The sequence below is a fragment of the Equus przewalskii genome, chromosome 17 (assembly GCF_037783145.1).
Source record: "Equus przewalskii isolate Varuska chromosome 17, EquPr2, whole genome shotgun sequence".
In the NCBI taxonomy this organism is placed as follows: Eukaryota; Metazoa; Chordata; class Mammalia; order Perissodactyla; family Equidae; genus Equus; species Equus przewalskii.
In genome coordinates this window covers 48,771,961-48,790,103 of record NC_091847.1, presented here as the reverse complement: position 1 = coordinate 48,790,103, position 18,143 = coordinate 48,771,961, and the positions used below count along the sequence as shown (strand labels likewise).

The 18,143-nt window shown below is 36.7% G+C and overlaps 1 protein-coding gene across 6 annotated transcripts in view; it reads left to right on the top strand.

Annotated features, from left to right (window-relative positions):
• Positions 1 to 18,143, top strand: part of CFAP210 (cilia and flagella associated protein 210) — a 40,616-nt gene that overhangs the window by 891 nt on the left and 21,582 nt on the right. Inside the window, exons 2-3 of one of the 6 annotated variants that reach the window (XM_070580095.1) lie at positions 14,410 to 14,636; positions 17,928 to 18,111. The exons of 1 other annotated variant lie outside the window; for it this stretch is intronic. Coding sequence is in view for 3 of the 5 variants with exons in the window: in XM_008525174.2 (XP_008523396.2) it covers positions 14,410 to 14,636 (227 nt within the window). In the remaining 2 variants the exon portion in view is untranslated. Of the gene's footprint in view, positions 1 to 5,377; positions 5,407 to 14,409; positions 14,637 to 17,927; positions 18,112 to 18,143 lie in introns of all 6 variants that reach the window. 4 more of the 6 variants (XM_070580093.1, XM_070580097.1, XM_008525174.2 and 1 more) reach the window with 4 other exon arrangements.

Sequence of the window (18,143 nt, the reverse complement as noted above, 5' to 3'; positions counted from 1 at the left end):
AACTAGAACCTTAGGAATTTAGACTATCTTCATGTTTTTACCTGAGCTTCTTTAGCAGTAGAGCTCCTTGGGCGAGATGCCGAGTGAGAGCCAGACATTCTCCCACCAGTGGGCACTACTAGGTGTTCATGCAGTGAGGATTTAGGAAGCAGCAGCAGAGGGTCCTGACATGTAGGAGAGAGAGTGTACCCATGTGGCATGTATTGAAAAAACACAATCACTCTTACATGTTCACTTTCCTGTATATGCAGTACTGCACTAAAAGACTTAGATGTACCTGATAGGTGTTAAATAATGTTTTCTGGCAGTTGGTCCACAAGTTTCCATCTGAATCCCACTGTTAAATTATAATCTCCATTTAGAAGAGGGTGAAGTAGGAGAGAGGTTCAGATATGTAGACAGCTATCTGTAAAACATGTAATTATCTAAAGATCTAGTGGAGTGACATCAGCCAGAATGGTAGAATACAGGTGTTGACGAAAATAATCCATAACCAATCTATAAATGAAAATTTGGGTCGGTTTATTCTGAGCTAAAATGTGAGGATTATAACCCGGGAGAGTCTTTCCACAAAGGAACAGAGCACTCCCAAGAAGTGGGGGTATACAGGGTGGTTATATACCCTCAAAGAGGATGTTTCACATATGATTGATATGTCCCTTTTACGATAGTCACGAGGCTGCTCTGTCGGCACAGTGATTGATGGAAACAGCAGATAGGTCTGCTGTCTCGATGAACACAGCAGGGTGGCAGGTCTGTTGCCTTGAGCTGGGTGGTCACAGATGAGCGCTGCAATCAGTTCCCAGCCTAAGGAAAGATGTTTAATCTTTAAGGAGATGCCAACGTTGGGAGGGGGAGGGAAGTTGCACCTTTATCTCAAAATGTCTAAGCAGATATACAATGCATGCTCAATGGCCACAGTCAGGCCCTTTTGGAAAAAACAAAGTCAGGCCGAATTTCGGTTTATACCAAATGGCTTCCTCATATACTCTAATATATCCTATTGCTTGCCATTTCAATTTGTCACAGGTATCCAAAAATCCTCTCCTCCATTACATCAAAAAGAATACTAGCAAAAATTGTCGAAATCAGCTTTCTGAGAACTCAGGAAATTAACCAAAGGCTTGCAACAATTGGGGGATTTTTTTAGCAAGTGAAATAGGTGAATCTTGGTAACAGCATTGAATTTTTTGGCATTTTAACTTGCCCTAGTCTGATACTTTTCTCCCAGCCCTGTGGTAATCTAGAAAACCACTGCAATCACAGTGAAATCCAGTGGCTTAGCAACCTGTGGAGGGGACAGAACAGGGTTGAACCCCCTTCACAGCCCATTTCCCAGATAACTGTTATTATTTGACCTGTCTGGCAGTTCATTGGAAAACCCACTTGCAAGGCTTGTCTTTGTTTGACCTGACTCAGAACTCACTGGGTATGTTGTTAAAACAATCAGTGTCAATTTTTTAACATCACGATTGCCTGAGGTAGTCATAACAGTTGGGTGTAAACAACAAACTGACCAAAAAACTTGAAAGAAATACCTGGGACATGAGATGTCCATAGTGGGCTTTGAAAAGCTCCCTACATATTCCTGGGAATCCAAAATGCCAAATGTATGCATAGGGCTATGCACATTCCCAGGAAAGACCTGAGAATGCCTGAAGCTTTCACCTCTGGCTGACTTTCAGGCTCTATGCAAGAAAGAAGTAGAGCTCAAGACAGAGTTCTAAACTTTGTGTGAGCATTAAAGTCATGCTGCACTACTCACAGAGAGTTCCTTGTCAAAGGGTGGGAGACTTCTTTAAGGAAACAAATTTAAGTAATTTAAGGGAACTGTGTCCAATCATTAGCTGACAATGAAGCTAACCAAGCTGAGATTCCAATAGCCACATACAACAAAGAATACAGACGTTACAGATTTAGTTCAGGAAAATCATTAAACAAACAGCAACAGCAACAACAACAGCAAACTCTGGCTGTGGGCGAAATCTGACTTCCAGAGTTGCCACATATTATTTAAAGTGTACAGTTTTCAACAAAAATGACAAGGCGTGCAAAGGGAAAATATGGCTCTAATACAGGAAAAAGATTTTAATAGAAACTGTCCCTGAGGAAGCCCAGTTGTTAGACTTACTAAACAATTTGCTTTCGTAAATTTATAGCTATTGTAAATATGTTTAAAGAACTAAAAGAAGTCAAAGGAACTAAAGGAATGTATTAAGAATGCTGTCTCAGGGGCTGGCCCGGTGGTGCAGTGGTTAAGTTCACACACTCTGCTTTGGTGGCCAGGGTTTGCAGGTTTGGATCCTGGGTGTGAACCTATACATCGATCATCAAGCCATGCTATGGCGGCATCCCACATCCAAAGTGGAGGAAGACTGGCATAGATGTTAACTCAGTGGCAATCTTCCTCAAGCAAAAAGAGGAAGATTGGCAACAGATGTTAGCTCAGGGTCAATCTTCCTCACCACAAAACCCCACAAAAAACAAACAAAAAAAACAAGAACCCAAAAAACCCAAAACAAAACAAAGAATGCTGTCTCACCAAATAGAGCATATCAATAAAGAGAGAGAAGTTATAGAAAGAAACCAAATAGAAATTTTGGAGTTGAAAAGCAAAATAATTGAAATGAAAAATTCGCTAGAGGGGCTCAATAGTAGATTTGAGCTTGCAGAAGAAACAGTCAGTGAACTGGAAGGTATGTCAATTGAGATTATCCCATCTGAGGAACAGAAAGAAAAAAGAATGAATAAAAATGAGCACATCCTCAGACAAATATAGGACACCAGCAATTATGCCAACATAAATATAATTTGAGTCCTAGAAAGAGAAGAGAGAAAGGGGTAGAAGAAAATATTTGAAGAAGTAATGGCCAAAAACTTCCCAAATTTGATGAAAAACGTTAATCTACGTATTCAAGAAGTTCATTAATCCTCTAAACAGGCTAAACTGAAAGAGATCCAGAACCAGACACATCATGGTCAAACTGTCAAAATCCAGAGATAGAAAATCTTGAAAGCAGCAAGAGAGAGATGATTCACTACATACAAGTGAGCCTCAATAAGGTTAGCAGCTGATTTCTCATAAGAAACTATGGAGGCTAGAGGCAGCAGGTTGACATATTCAAGGTATCGAAAGAAAAAGACTTAATTTTACATCCAGCAAAACTAAGATATTTCCAGATAAAGAAAAACTGAGAAAATTCATTGCTAGCAGACCTACCCAACAGTAAATACTAAAAGGAATCCTTCAGGTTGAAATGAAAGGACACTAGAGTGTAACTCAAATACACATGAAGAAATAAAGAGCACCAATAAAGGTAACTGCATAAGTAAACATGAAAGAAAGTATAAATGTATTTTCTTTTTGTAACTTTTTTTTCTTCTGATTTAAAAGACAACCGTAAAAGAAATAACTATAAATCTGTGTTTATGGGCATACACTGTATAAAGTTGTGATTTGTATGACAGTAGTGCAAAGGCAAGGTGAGAGAATGGAACTACATAGAAGAAAAGTTTTTGTAAACTATTGAAAATAATATGGTATTAATCTGAACTAAATTGTAAAACTAAGGTGTTAATTCTAATCCCCAAGGTAACCGCTATAAAAAAACTAAAAAAATTATAGTAAAAGAAAGGACAAGGGAATTAAAATGGTACAATAGAAAGTATCTACTTAACACAAAGATGAAGTAATGGAGGAACAGAGGAACAAAAAAGCCATTAAACAAATAGAAAACAGCAAAATGGCAGACATAAATCTTGCTTTACCAGTAATTACATTAAATATTGATTAAACACTCCAGTCAAAAGACAGAGATTAGAAGAATGGATTTAAAAAAAACATTATTCAACTGTATGTTGTCTACAGGAAACTCACTTTATTTTCAAGGACACAAATAGATTGAAATTAAAAGGATGGATAAAAATATATCGTGTAGGGAGCCAGCCCCGTGGCCAGGTGGTTGGGTTCATGTGCTCTGCTTTGGCAGCCCAGGGTTTTGCCGGTTAGGATTCTGGGCATGGACATGGCACTGCTCATCATGCCATGCTGAGGTGGCGTCCCACATGCCACAACTAGACAACCCACAACTATAATATACAACTATGTACTGGGGGGATTTGGGGAGAAAAAGGAAAAATAAAATGTTAAAAAAAAATTATATATATATATATATATATATATATATATATATATATATCATGTAAGTAGTAACCAAAAATGAGAACTGGAGAGGCTATATTAATACTAGACAGAATAGACTTTAAGACAAAAATTGTTGCTGGAAACAAAGAAAATTTTATACCAATACAAGAATCAATTCATCAAGAAGATATAACAATTATAAACATATATGCATCTGACAACAGAGCCCCACAACACATGAAGCAAAAACTGACAGAATTGAAGAGAGAATTAGACAATGAAATAATAGTTGGAGATGTCAGTACCCCCCTTTCAATAATGTTTAGAACAACTAGATGGAAGATTGAGAAAGAAATAGAAGACTTAAACAACACTATAAACCAACAAGATCTAATAGACATCTATAGAATATTACACTTAACAAGAACATAATATACTTTCTTCTCAAATGCATGTGGGACGTTCTTTAGGATGGACCATATGATAGGCCATAAAACAAACATTTATAAATTTAAAATGATACAAATCATACATATATATTCTCTAAACACAAGGAATAAAATTAAAAATCAATAAAGACATTCACAAATATATAGAAATTAAACTCTTAGATAAAAAAATGGGTCAAAGAAGAAATCACACAAATCAAAACCACAATGAGATATATATATATAAAGAGAGAGAGGGAGAGGGAGAGAGATTGAGATTTATTTTAGGGAATTTTTAAATTTGATTGTGGAGGCTGACAAGTCCAAAATCCACAGGGCATCTGCAGGCTAGAGATTCAGGGAAGAGTTGATGTTGCAGTCTTGAATCTGAAACTCAGGCAGAATTTCTGTGTTGCAATCTGGAGGCAGAATTCCTTCTTTGGGAAACCTCAGTCTTTGTTTTTAAGGCCTTCAACTGATTGAATGAGGCCTACCCATATTATGGAGAGTAATCTACAGGCATACTTCATTTTATTCCACTTCCCTTTATTGCACTATGGAGATAATTGCATTTTTCACAAGACACTGCACCAGCAAAAAGGATTGAGTTGCTAAATGCTCAGATGAAGGTTAACATTTTTTAGCAATAAGGTATTTTTCAATTAAAGTATGTACATTGTTTTCTTAAACATAATACTATTGTACACTTAATAGACTACAGTATAGTGTAACATAACTTTTATATGTACTGGGAAACCAAAAAATTGGTGTGACTCACTTTATTGTGATATTTGCTTTATTGCAGTATGGAACTGAACCCATGATATCTCCAAGGTATGCCTGTACTTTACTTAAAGCCAACTGATTGTAAATACTAATCACATCTGAAAAATGCCTTTACTGCCATGTCTCAACTAGCGTTTGACTGAACATCTGGTCACCAGAGTCCAGCCAATTTTACACATAAAATTAACCATCACAATATATTTTTTAAAAGGAAAGATCTCAAATCAGTAACCTAACATTACACGTTAAGAAACTAGAAAAAGGAACAAAGAAAAGCCAAAGCAAGCAAAGGAAGGAAATAATAAAGATTAGAGAGGAAATATGAATTAGAGAATAGAAAGGCAGTGGAAAATATCAACAAGCTTGAAGTTGGTTATTTGGAAAGATCAACAAAATTGGCAAGCTATAAGGTGGACTAAGAAAAAGAGAAGGCTCAAATTATTTAAAGCAGGAATGAAAGAGGACATTACTACTGACTTACAGAAATAAAAAGGATTATGAGGGAACATTATGAACAATTGTATGCCAAAAAATTAGGTAACCTAGATGAGGTGGGAAAATTCCTAAAATGACACAAACCATTCAGACTGACTCCAGAAGAAATACAAAATTTGAATGGACCTCTACCAAGTGATTGAATTAGTAATTGAAAAACTTCCCACAAAGAAAAACCCAGACGGCTTATCTGGTGAATTCTGCTGAAAGTTTAATGAAGTAGTAACACCACTCCTTCACAAACTCTTAAAAAAAGTTAGAAGGGAACACTTCCCAACTCATTCAATGAGACTAATATTATTCCAATACCAACGCTAAAGATATCACAAGAAAACTACAGACCAATATCCTTATGAGTATAGATGCAGAAATTCTCAGCAAAATACTAGCAAACCAAGTCTAGCAAAATATAAAAAGAATTACACACCATGACCAAATGGGATTTATCCTAGAAATGCAAGGTTGGTTTGACATCTGAAAACTAATTTAATGCACCATATCAATAGAATAAAGGACAAAACCACATGATCATCTTAATAGACACAGAAAAGCATTTCAAAAATATAACATCCATTTATGATAAAAAACAACAAACTAGGTATAGAAACAAATTTTCTTAACCTTACAAAGGGCATCTGTAAAAAACCCATGGCCAATATCATACTTAATCACAAAAATCTGAAAGCTTTTCCCTGAAGATCAGGAACAAGACAAGGTTGCCCACATTCACCACTTTTATTTAACATTGTACTGGAACTTCTAGACAGAGCAATTAGGCAAGCAAAACAGAAGGCATCCAGCTTGGAAAGTAAGAAGTAGAACTATCCATATTCACAGATAACATGTGAACATGTGACATATCTATTCTATATATATAGTTATCAAGAAAGTGGAAAGATGACCCACAGAATGAGATAAAATATTTGCAAATCATATATCTGATAAAGATCTAGCTTCCAGATTATAAAGATCTCTTAGAACTCCGTAATAAAAAGACAGCCCATTTTAAAAATGGACAAATTATTTGAACTGACATTTCTCTAAAGAACATATGCAAATGGCCACTAAGTGCATGAAAAGATGGTCAGTATAATTGGTCATCAGGGAAGTGCAGAGCAAAACCACAGTGAGGTACCACTTCATACACACTAGGATGGCTGAAAAAACCCCCACAAATGTTGCCTAGGATGTGGAGAAATTGGAACCCTCCCACATTGTTGGTGGGAATTTTAAAATGATGCAGCCACTTTGGAAAATAGTTTGACACTTCCTCAAAATGGTAAACATGGAGTTATAATTCTACTCCTAGGTATATACTTAACATAATTGAAAACATACCTCCACACAAAAACTTATACATGAGTGTTCGTAGCAGCATTTTTCATAATAGCCAAAAGGTAGAAACAACCCAAATGCCGACAAAATGTGATACATCTATACAGTGGAATATTATTCAGCTATAAAAAGAAATTAAGTACTGATACATGCTACGACATGAATGAACCCTGAAAACATTATGTGCGTAAAAGAAGCCAGACATGAAAGGCCATATATTATATGATTCCATTTTATGAAATGTCTAGAATATGCAAATCTATAGAGACAGAAAATAGATTAGTGGTTGTCAGGGGCTGTGGAGAGGAGAGAATGGGGAGAATGACTCCTAATGGGTACAAGATTCGTTTCTGGGGTGATGACAATGTTCTGGATTAGATGGTGGTGATGGTTGCCCAGCTTTGTGAATAGACTAAAAACCACTGAATTTTACCTTTTACAATGACGAATTTTATGATATGTGAATTATATCTCAATTAAAAAAAAAGATTTTGTAAAGCATAGAAAATGTGTCAATGACAGGCACATGGACTGATTTTAGATATGCTTACATCACCTGCCACTGCTTTACTCCTCTCTCTGCTCCTTGAGAATCTGCCTATTCATATTCTCTTTCTGTCTCTGTCCATCTGTCTTTCTTCCCCTTTCTTTCAACTATGGCCTGTTCAAATCTTCTAACAGCCACTATTAGCTTGCATGAAAGCCACTGTGAGGTAGGAACGTTGGAAATAAGTTTGCCCTCTGAGAACTGAACTGTACATCAACCCGGTGGATTAAAGCACGGATATATGAAATCATCCATAGCTCTGATAGCAATCAGGGTTCTCCTGATCCTCAAAGATATGGGGAACTTGGCTCAACTTCAGTGGCCTGAAATAGTAAAAAGCTTTTCCCAGACTTTCTGTAGATTCTCTTCTTTCTTTGTGGTTGCCCTCTCTGCTGCTTTTGTGCTGGTTCTCTTGGTTCTCTTCCTGTGTCAGAGTCCATGAAGTGATCTTGAACAAAGCATTTCATGGGTGCAGTTACTCTACTGAAGATTGAGGTGTCATAGATGAGGGATCACGTTGCACACCACACAGCTTTCTGACATCCTGCTCTCCTGCCACTGCTGCCAACTCCTGCTCACCACTGTACACTTTGTAGGCAGCAGCTCCTGCCAGTGTGGGCTGTTGGGTCTACCCAGCCTCGTTAGTATTTTGGTGAGTTAAGTTTTCTCCCTTTTATTTCACATCTTAAAGAATTAGAATGACTCTTGGGTCAGAGAAAGATATTAATTTGCCTAACAATATATTAATCAAAATGTAGATGGTTTAACTGAGTGGCCTTTGTTTAGTCAGCCTCTAATTGCAAGTAATACAAACCAAGTTGAGTCAGTTTAGGCAAAACAAAGGAAATTTGTTACAAGATTCTAAGGATTCTAAGGATTGATCAGGACTCTTTGGTTATAGGTCACTCATCTAATTCACAGTAGTTAAAACAAAAGGGGAACATTTTGGCTCATGTGTTTGGGAATTACGTATAACTCGATCCAGGACACTATTCTACTTCTCAGCTTTGCTTGGCTTTATTCTGCATGTGGAGGCTTGGTATGTGGTAGGTGAGATGGTGCCTGTGGTTCTAAAGGCAGCTTTACCTTAACAACCAACTTCTTACTCCCATCAGTCTTAATACAAACCCTTAGAAGAATCTAATGGATCTTGGCAGATTTCCCCTCAGTTATCCTTCGCTCTTTCGAGAGCCATGTGATTTGCTTCTGCTTTTCTCTCTACTTCTGTTTCATTCTTCTCCTAATAAAAATAGTAAAAATAATAATAGCTAATATTTATTGAGAACATATTGTGTGCCATGCACTATTCTAAATTCTTTACATATATTAATTTAATTCTCATAGCAACCATTTAAAGTAGATACTATTAATATCTTCATTTTGCAGTTAAGGAATTAGACTCAGAGGGTTAAGGAATTTTGTCTGGGTTAGCATAGTTCGCATGTGGTGTGTGCAGAAAAAGTCCAGGTAGTCTGTCTCCAGAGTCCACACACTTTTTTTATTTTTAATTATTTTATTGAGGTCTATTGCCTTACAATGTTATGTAAATTTCAGGTGTACATTGCTATATTTCAGTTTCTATAGACTGCATCTTGTTTACCACCAACAGTCCAGTTTTTATCTGTCACTATACATATGTGCCCCTTTACCCCTTTTGCCCTCCACCCACCCCCTTTTCCTCTGGTAACCACTAATTTGTTCTCCTCGTCTATGTGTTTGTTTGTTTATTTTCTACATATGAGTGAAATCATATGGTATTTGTCTTTCTCTGTCTGACTTATTTCGCTCAGCATAATACCCTCAAGGTCCATCCATGTTGTTGCAAATACCACAATTTTGCCTTTTTTATGGCTTAGTGGTATTCCATTGTGTATATATACCACATCTTTATCCATTCATCCATTTATGGACATGTAGGTTGCTTCCACATCTTGGTTATTGTGAATAATGCTGTGATGAACACAGGGGTGCATATATCTTTTTGAATTATTGATTTCGTATTCTGTGGATAAATACCCAGTAGTGGAATAGCTGGATCATATGGTATTTATATTTTTAGTTTTTTGAGAAATCTTCATACTGTTTTCCATGTTGGCTTCACCAGTTTGCATTCCCACCAGCAGTGTATGAGGGTTCCGTTTTCTCCATTTCCTCTCCAACACTTGTTATTTCTTGTCTCGTTAATTGTAGCCATTCTGATAGGTGTGAAGTGATAGCTCATTGTAATTTTGATTTGCATTTCCCTATTAATTAGTAATGTTGAATATCTTTTCATGTGCCTATTGGCCATCTGTGATATCTTCTTCAGAAAAATATCTGTTCATATCCTCTGCCCATTTTTTGATTGGGTTGTTCATTTTTTTGTTGTTGAGTTGTATGAGTTCTTTGTATATTTTGGAAATTAACCCCTTGTCAGATATTTGATTTGCAAGTATTTTCTCCCAGTTGGTTGGTTGTCTTTTCATTTTGTTGACGGTTTCCTTTGCTGTGCAGAAGCTTTTTAGTCTGGTGTAGTCCCATTTGTTTGTTTTTTCTTTTGTTTCCCTTGCCTGAGTAGGCATGGTATTCAAAAAGATACTGCTAACACCAATGTCAAAGAGTATACTGCCTATATTTTCTTCTAAGAGTTCTATGGTTTCAGGTCTTACATTCAAGTCTTTAATCCATTTTGAGTTAATTTTTATATATGGTGTAGGATAATGGCCTACTTTCATTCTTTTGCATGTGCCTGTCCAGTTTTCCCAACATCATTTATTGAAGACACTTTCTTTTCTCCATTGTATGTTCTTGGCCCCTTTGTTAAAGATTAGCTGTCCGTCGATGTGTGGTTTTATTTCTGGGCTTTCAATTCTGTTCCATTGATCTGTGTGTCTGTTTTTCTGCCAGTACCATGCTGTTTTGATTGCTATAGCTTTATATATTTTTGAAGTCAGGGATTGTGATGCCTCCAGCTTTGTTCTTTTTTCTCAGGATTGCTTTGGCTATCTGGGGCCTTTTGTTCCATATAAATTTTAGGATTCTTTGTTCTATTTCCATGGAAAATGTCATTGGGATTCTGAGTGGGATTGCATTGAATCTGTAGATTGCTTTAGGTAATATGGACATTTAAACTATGTTTATTCTTCCAATCCACCAGCATGGAGTATCTTTCTATTTCTTTATGTCTTCTTTGATTTCTTTTAATGATGTCTTATAGCTTTTAGTAAATAGGTCTTTCACCTCCTTGCTTAAATTTATTCCTAGATATTTTATTCTTTTCGTTGTGATTGTGAATGGGATTTTATTCTTGAATTCTCTTTCTGCTAGTTTCTTGTTAGTGTATAGAAATGCAACTGATTTTTCTATGTTGATTTTGTACCCTCCAACTTTACTGTATTCATTGATTGTTTCTATAGATTTTTTATAGATTCTTTAGAGATTTCTATATGTAGAATCATGTCATCCATAATAGTGAGATCTTCACTTCCTCCTTTCCAATTTGGATCCCTTTTATTTCTTTTTGTTGCCTAATTTCCCTGGTTAAAACTTCCAGTACCACATTGAATAAGAGTGGCAAGAGTGGGCCTCCTTGTCTTGTTCCGGTTGTCAGAGGAACGGTTCTCAGTTTTTCACTGTTGAGTATGATGTTGGCTGTGGATTTGTTATATATGGCTTTTATTATGTTGAGTTACCTGTACCCATTTTATACAGAGTTTTTTATCAGAAATGGCTGTTGGGTCTTGTCAAATGCTTTCTCTGCATCTGCTGAGATTATCATGTGATTTTTTCTTTTTTTTTTTTTGTGAGGAAGATTGGGCCTGAGCTAACATTTATTGCCAATCTTCCTCTTTTTGCTTAGGGAAGATTGTCACTAAGCTAACATCTGTGCCAGTCTTCCTCTATTTTGTATGTGGGATGCTGCCACAGCATGGCTTGATAAGTGGTGCATATGTCTGCGCCTGGGATCTGAACCAGTGAAGCTGAGGCTGCTGAAGTGGAGGACATGAACTTAACCGCTATGCCTTGGGCCAGCCCTATCATGTGATTTTTATTCCTTATTTTGTTAATGTGGTGTATCACATTGATTGATTTGCGGATGTTGAACCATTCCTACATCCCTGGAATAAATCCCACTTGATCATGGTGTGTGATCCTTTTAATGTATTGTTATATTTGATTTACTAATATTTTGTTGAGGATTTTTGCATCTGTGTTCATCAGTGATATTGGCCAGTAGTTTTCCTTGTCTAGTTTTGGTATCAGGGTAATGTTGGCTTCAGAGAATGAGTTAGGAAGCATCTAGTGGTCTTCAATATATTGGAATAGTTTGAGAAGGATACGTATTAAATCTTTGAATGTTTGGTAGAATTCACCAGAGAAGCCATCTGATCCTGGACTTTTATTTTTTGGGAGGTTTTTGATTACTGTTTCAATCTCTTACTTGTGATTGGTCTGTTCAGATTCTCTATTCTTGATTTGGTTTTTGGAGGTTGTATCATTCTAAGAATTTATCCGTTCCTTTAGGTTATCCGATTTGTTGGCATATAGCTTTTCATAGTATTCTTTTATAATCCTTTGTATTTCTTTGGTGTCTGTTGTAATTTCTCCTCTTTTATTTCTGATTTTATTCATTTGAGCTTTCTTTCTTTTTTTCTTAGTGAGTCTGGCTGAGGGTCTGTCAGTTTATCTTCTCAAAGAACCAGCTCTTAGTTTCATTGATCTTTTCTATTTTTTTTTTTTCAGTCAGAGTCCACACACTCAGTGTGCATTACTACCTTTGTTATGCTTGTGGCTACCCATCATTCTTCAAATGCATTTTCCGTTTTGGTGAATTTCATCTTTACAAGTTCTTCCTCCTTAAGTAGAAGGCAGAATGCATTTTTACTGCCTCCTTGCAGCAAGGGTGCAGGCATGGGACCAAGACTCAACCAGTCAATTGTACATGTGCTAGGTTTATATTCTGAAGAGAGTGATATGAGGGGTAAACAGCATGTCGAATCCATTTTCTGGGGAGAGTGGCAACAAAAGTGTGCCAGTTTCAGAGGCAATAGTGGTGAAGGTTCAGATACATAGTATCCAGTGGGGCAAGTTGCAAGTGGGGAAGTTGACATATCTACCCAATGCCGGTTGCTATGAGCCTTCACTGGAAGCTCATGATGTGTTTTTGTGATGTTTTGCATGTATAGCTTCCAAGGATAACTTTCTGGCTGTCTGAGAAATTCAGAAGGCTGCCTAATATCCCTTAATGAATTCCTTTTCTACTTCAACTAGCTAGAGTGAATTTGGTTGTTCTTAATTAAGAACTTCAATTGATTAAAAGAATAGGAGTATTTCTCAGAGAAGAGCTGTTGTGAGCTCCATTGTATCATTTAGGATTCTTTTGAATTTATAGAACAGAATACACAACTCAATTATATTTGAAAATAGGGAAATTTAGGGGCCAGCCCCATGGTCAAGTGGTTAAAGTTCTGCATGTTCTGCTTTGGCGGCCAGGGTTCACAAGTTCATATCCAGACGTGGACCTACTCCACTTATGAACCATGTTGTGGAGGCATCCCACATACAAAATAAAGGAAGATCAGCACAAACATTAGTTCAGGGCTACTCTTCCTCAAGCGAAAAAAGAGGAAGATTGGCAACAGATATTAGCTCAGGGTGAATCTTCCTCACCAAAAAAACAAAGCAACAAACAAAAAATAAGGAAATTTATTTTTTCTATAACAGGTCTGAATGATCTAGCAGCATAATGAGATCTTCATTGCCCCAGGTTCTTCTTTTATTTCTTCTTTGTGGTTGACAGTTATAGCTTCATCCTAAGGCTGCTTCCTCTTGTGCTCATAGGATGACTGCCTATCTGACTTTCATGCTTCCTTGTTCGTATCTAGCTTGAGGGTCACTTTTTTTTTTTGCTGAGGAAGATTCGCCCTAAGCTAACATTCACTACCAATCTTCCTCTTCTTGTATGTGAGCCGCCACCATAGCGTGGCCACTGACAGATGTGTGGTGTAGGTCCACACTCAGCAACCAAACCCGGGCTGCCAAAATAGAATACGCCGAACTTAACCACTAGGCCACCAGAGCTGACCTGAAAGTCACTCTTGGATGTCTCTCCCAGAAGAACAAGAACGGACTTTTCTAAGTCTCAAATAAACCTCTTCTCCTGTTTATTTGCTTATTACAGAAATAATTATTGGCAAAGGGGATACAAATATTCTTAAACTAATCAGGCCCACCCTGGGACTGTAGTCTGTTCTCCAAACTCTGCTGCTACTCAATTAGGAAGGAGTTGAATAGAGTCAGTCGCAATGTCTACAACCCCAGAAGATGAACGGCCCCAAAGTTATCCATTTATAAACCCCTACTTGATTACCTTTGAAAAATGCTTTTGTAACAACCTGTTTTGGTGGGTATTATTGATCTCAACTTTAAAGATATTGATACCAAGGTTCCAAGAAGTTAAATGACTTGCCCAAGTTTACACGGTAAGGAAAGGACCAAGTGAGGACTCAAATCTATGTCTTCTGATTTCAAGGTCTTGTATACTTTCCACTTAATTCCAGCTGTTCTTAAGTTAAGAATAACATTAATATTTGAAACAATTTCCAAATATCATGCCAATATAGAAATGTCTGGGAAAAAATATCACTTAAACTCCTGTTGAAAGTCTTTAACATTCATTTTTAAAAATTTATTAGAGAAAAAGAAATCTGAAGAAGATCAAGTTGTCTATCCACCTCTTCTACCTAGCAAAGTAGATCTTCGGCAGGTCACCATAATTCCACAAAGTGAGTGGGAAAGGATTCGAGACAGCCTTGACAGTTTGACAAGAGAAGCAGCATGCCTTCGTGCAGAAAGAAGGGCAAAGAAAGAAATGCATTTCCGATCCCAAGAAGTGGTAAAACATTGGACTAATACATATGCAGTAAGTACTGACCACCTAGGAGTATGCATGCACTGAAGACTTACTCTTGTTTCTCAGTACCCTTTTATAAATATTTTTTACAGGAAAAGTATTGTAAAAATCCATTGAAACACATTTTCAACAACTTTCTTTAGGTACAAGTGACATACAATAAGCTGTACATATTTAAAGTGTACAATTTGATAAGTTTCGACATATTTATATACCCCTGAAATCATCATCATAATTAAGATAATGAACATATTCAAACCAAAAACTTTCCTCATACAGCATTTTACTCCCTCTCCCTCTTCCCTGCCCTTCCTCCTCTGTCTCCAGGCAACCACTGATCTACTTTCTGTTATAAATTTCCCTCAGCACAATTATTTTGAGATTCTTTCATGTAGTCTGTATCAATTATACATTCATTTTTATTGCTCAATGGTATTCCCTTACATGGATGTACCACAGTTTGTTTATCTGTTCGATTGTTGATGGTTTGACATTAACCAAATGTTGACATTTGAACTGTTTCCAGTGTTTGGCTTTTATAAATAAAGCTGCTTGTGAACATTCATGAATAAGTCTATGTATGGACGTATACTTTCATTTCTCTTGGGTAAATATCTTGGTGTAGAATGGCTGAATCATATAATAGGTGTACATTTAACTTTGTAAGAAACTTCCAAACTGTTTTCGAAAGTAATTTTAATTTTGCATTCCCACCAGCACTGTATGAGAGTTCTGTGTCATGCACATTCTTGCCAACTTGCTGTGGTCAGTCTTTTTAATTATAGACATTCTAATAGGTGTAGTAGTATCTCATTATAGTTTTAATAGGAATTTCTGTAATTACAATGACATTGAACATCTTTTTATGAACTTATTTTTTATCTATATATCTTCTTTGGGGAGGTGTCTGTTCAAATCTTTTGCCCATGTTTAAACTAGGTTTGTTTTCTTATTATTGTGTTTAGACCTTTTAAAAAATATATTGTGAATATAAGTCCTTTATTGGATATTTGATTTGAGAATATTTTCTCCCAGTCTGTGGCTTGGTTGTTTATTCTGTTACAGTGTCTTTCAAAGAGCAGAGTTTTTAATTTTAGTGAAGTCCAGTTTATCAATTTTTGTTGTCTAGATCGTTCTTAGTGACTTATCTAAGAAATCTTTGCCTGACCCAAGATTGCAAAGATTTTATCCTATGTTTAAGTTTAAGATTTTATGTCTCATATATAGGCCTATCACCTACTTTTAGTTAATTTTGTATGAAGCGAAGTATGGATTAAAGTTTATTTTTTTGCATATAGATATCCAATTGTTTCAGCACAATTTGTTGAAAAGACTACTCTTTCCTCCACTAAATTGCCTTTGCACCTTTGTTGAAAATTCGGTTGTCCATATATGTGCCGGAGGAATTTCTGGACTATCCTTTCTGTTCCATTCATCTATTTATCTATCTTTATTACAATAACACACTGTCTTGAGAACTGTGGGTTTAATTTAATGTCTTGAAATCAGGTAGTGTTAGTCCTTCGGCTTTGTTGTTCTTTTTCAAAGTTGTTTTGGCTATTCTCGGTCCTTTGCATTTCTATATGAATTTTAGAATCAGCTTGTCAATTTCTACAAAAAAGCCAGCTGGAATTTTGATTGGGATTATCTTGAATTTCTAGATCAATTTGGAGACAATTTACATCTTGACAATACTGAGTCTTCTGACCCGTGAGCATAGTATTGCTCTCCAATTATTCAGGTCTTATTTAATTTCCGATGATAGCTTTTTTGAATTCTCTGTCATTTAGATTACATATTTCTGTGTCTTCAGTATTGATTTATGGGTACTTGTCATTTTCTTTCTGGTCTGGAGATTTAATATAATTTTTGATACTACTGGAGGGTGTGGCTCTGTATTTGCACATTGTGGTATTATTTGGTCATAGTTACCACCTATCACCACTGGGTGGAGTTCAAGAACTGTGTTCCATGGGGATCCCAGGCACTGGAGCTGGCCCTGGGTAGGTAGGGGGAGGGATGTTTTCTTCTGCGTCCTCTCGGGGGATTTTCTCACTCTGCCCTCGATACCCAATCTCCTGGGATGTTGGCTTGATGAAGTCACCCCCTGCAATAGCTTTCACCCCAGTAGGGGGCTTTCCCTTAGGCTGTGAGGAAACTTGGGTGATCTTTGATGTTCCCATGAATGGGTGCTCTTCCTCCCTTCCTTCCCTCTTGGAGGCCCTGGGCATTCTGAGGGTCATAGTCTTTGGGGAGGGAGCAACACTTTCTCTTACCTTGTTCCACCTCCTCCAAGAGGGGCTCCAGCACCTCCACCTTCCAACGTATGGCTGTGTGGGTCTCTCAGACGACTTCTGTGTTGTGTGGATGTCCTCTGTTGGACTATAAATGTCTTTTTCATTGTATTGTGGAGAGGAGAGATCACTTGGAGAGCTCACTCCACCATGATGCTGACGTCACTCCCCCCAGGTCTTATTTAATTTCTGTCAGCAATATTTTATAGTTTTCAATGTATAGGTCTTATTTATCTTTTGTCATACTTATCCCAAAGTAATTCATATTTGTGGTGCTATTGTAAATGATGTTTTTAAAGCTTCAATTTGTGGTTGTTCCTTGTTAGCTATAGAAATACAATTAACTTTTTCTGTGTTGATCTTGTATCCTGCAAAATTGCTAACCTCACTTGTTTCTAGAGTAGCTTTTTTGTAGATTCCGTCAGATTTTCTACATAGACAATTATGATGTCAGAAGTTAAAGACAATTTTACTTCTTTCTTTCTAATCTGGATGCCTTTTAGTTCCTTTTCTTGCCTTATTGCACTGGATAGAACCTTCAATGCAATGTTGAATAGATGTAGTCAGAGTGGAAATTCTTCCCTTTTTCCTCATATTAGGGCTAAATATTTATTCTTTGACTTTTAAGTATAATGCTAGGTAAAGGTTTTTTTTAGATGCCCTTAATTAAGATGAAGAAGTTGTGTTCTATCTCTAAATTGTTGCATATTTTTTAAAGCAGGAATAGATGTTGGAGTTTTTAAAGTGCTTTTTTTTGTGTGTATATCTATTGAAGTAATCATTTGGTCTTTTTTATTTTTCATGTTGTTATATGGTGAATAACACTGAGTGATTTTCAAATATTCAACCAAGCTTGCATTCCTGGGATAAACCTCTGTTGGTCATGATGTATTAGTCTTTTGATAAATTCAATTTGCTAAAATGTTATTAATTTTTGCATGTATATTCATAAGAGATTATTGGTCTGTAGTTTTCTTGAAATGTCTTTATCTGGTTTTGGTGTCAGGGTATGGCTGTTTATTATTATGATGAAGGATTGCACGGAAAGACAGGACTTGAAACTATGAAGAATCAAGGCAGCTCCTTCTCATCTGCCTCTATGTGTCTGTCTTCCTGCCCGTGTCACTAGAACTACATAGTGTCTTTGCTGTGCTCCTCTCTGTGCTTCTGCTGGATTCTCTACCTAAGAGGTATAGGAACCTGTAGTTTAGTTCCATGTGTG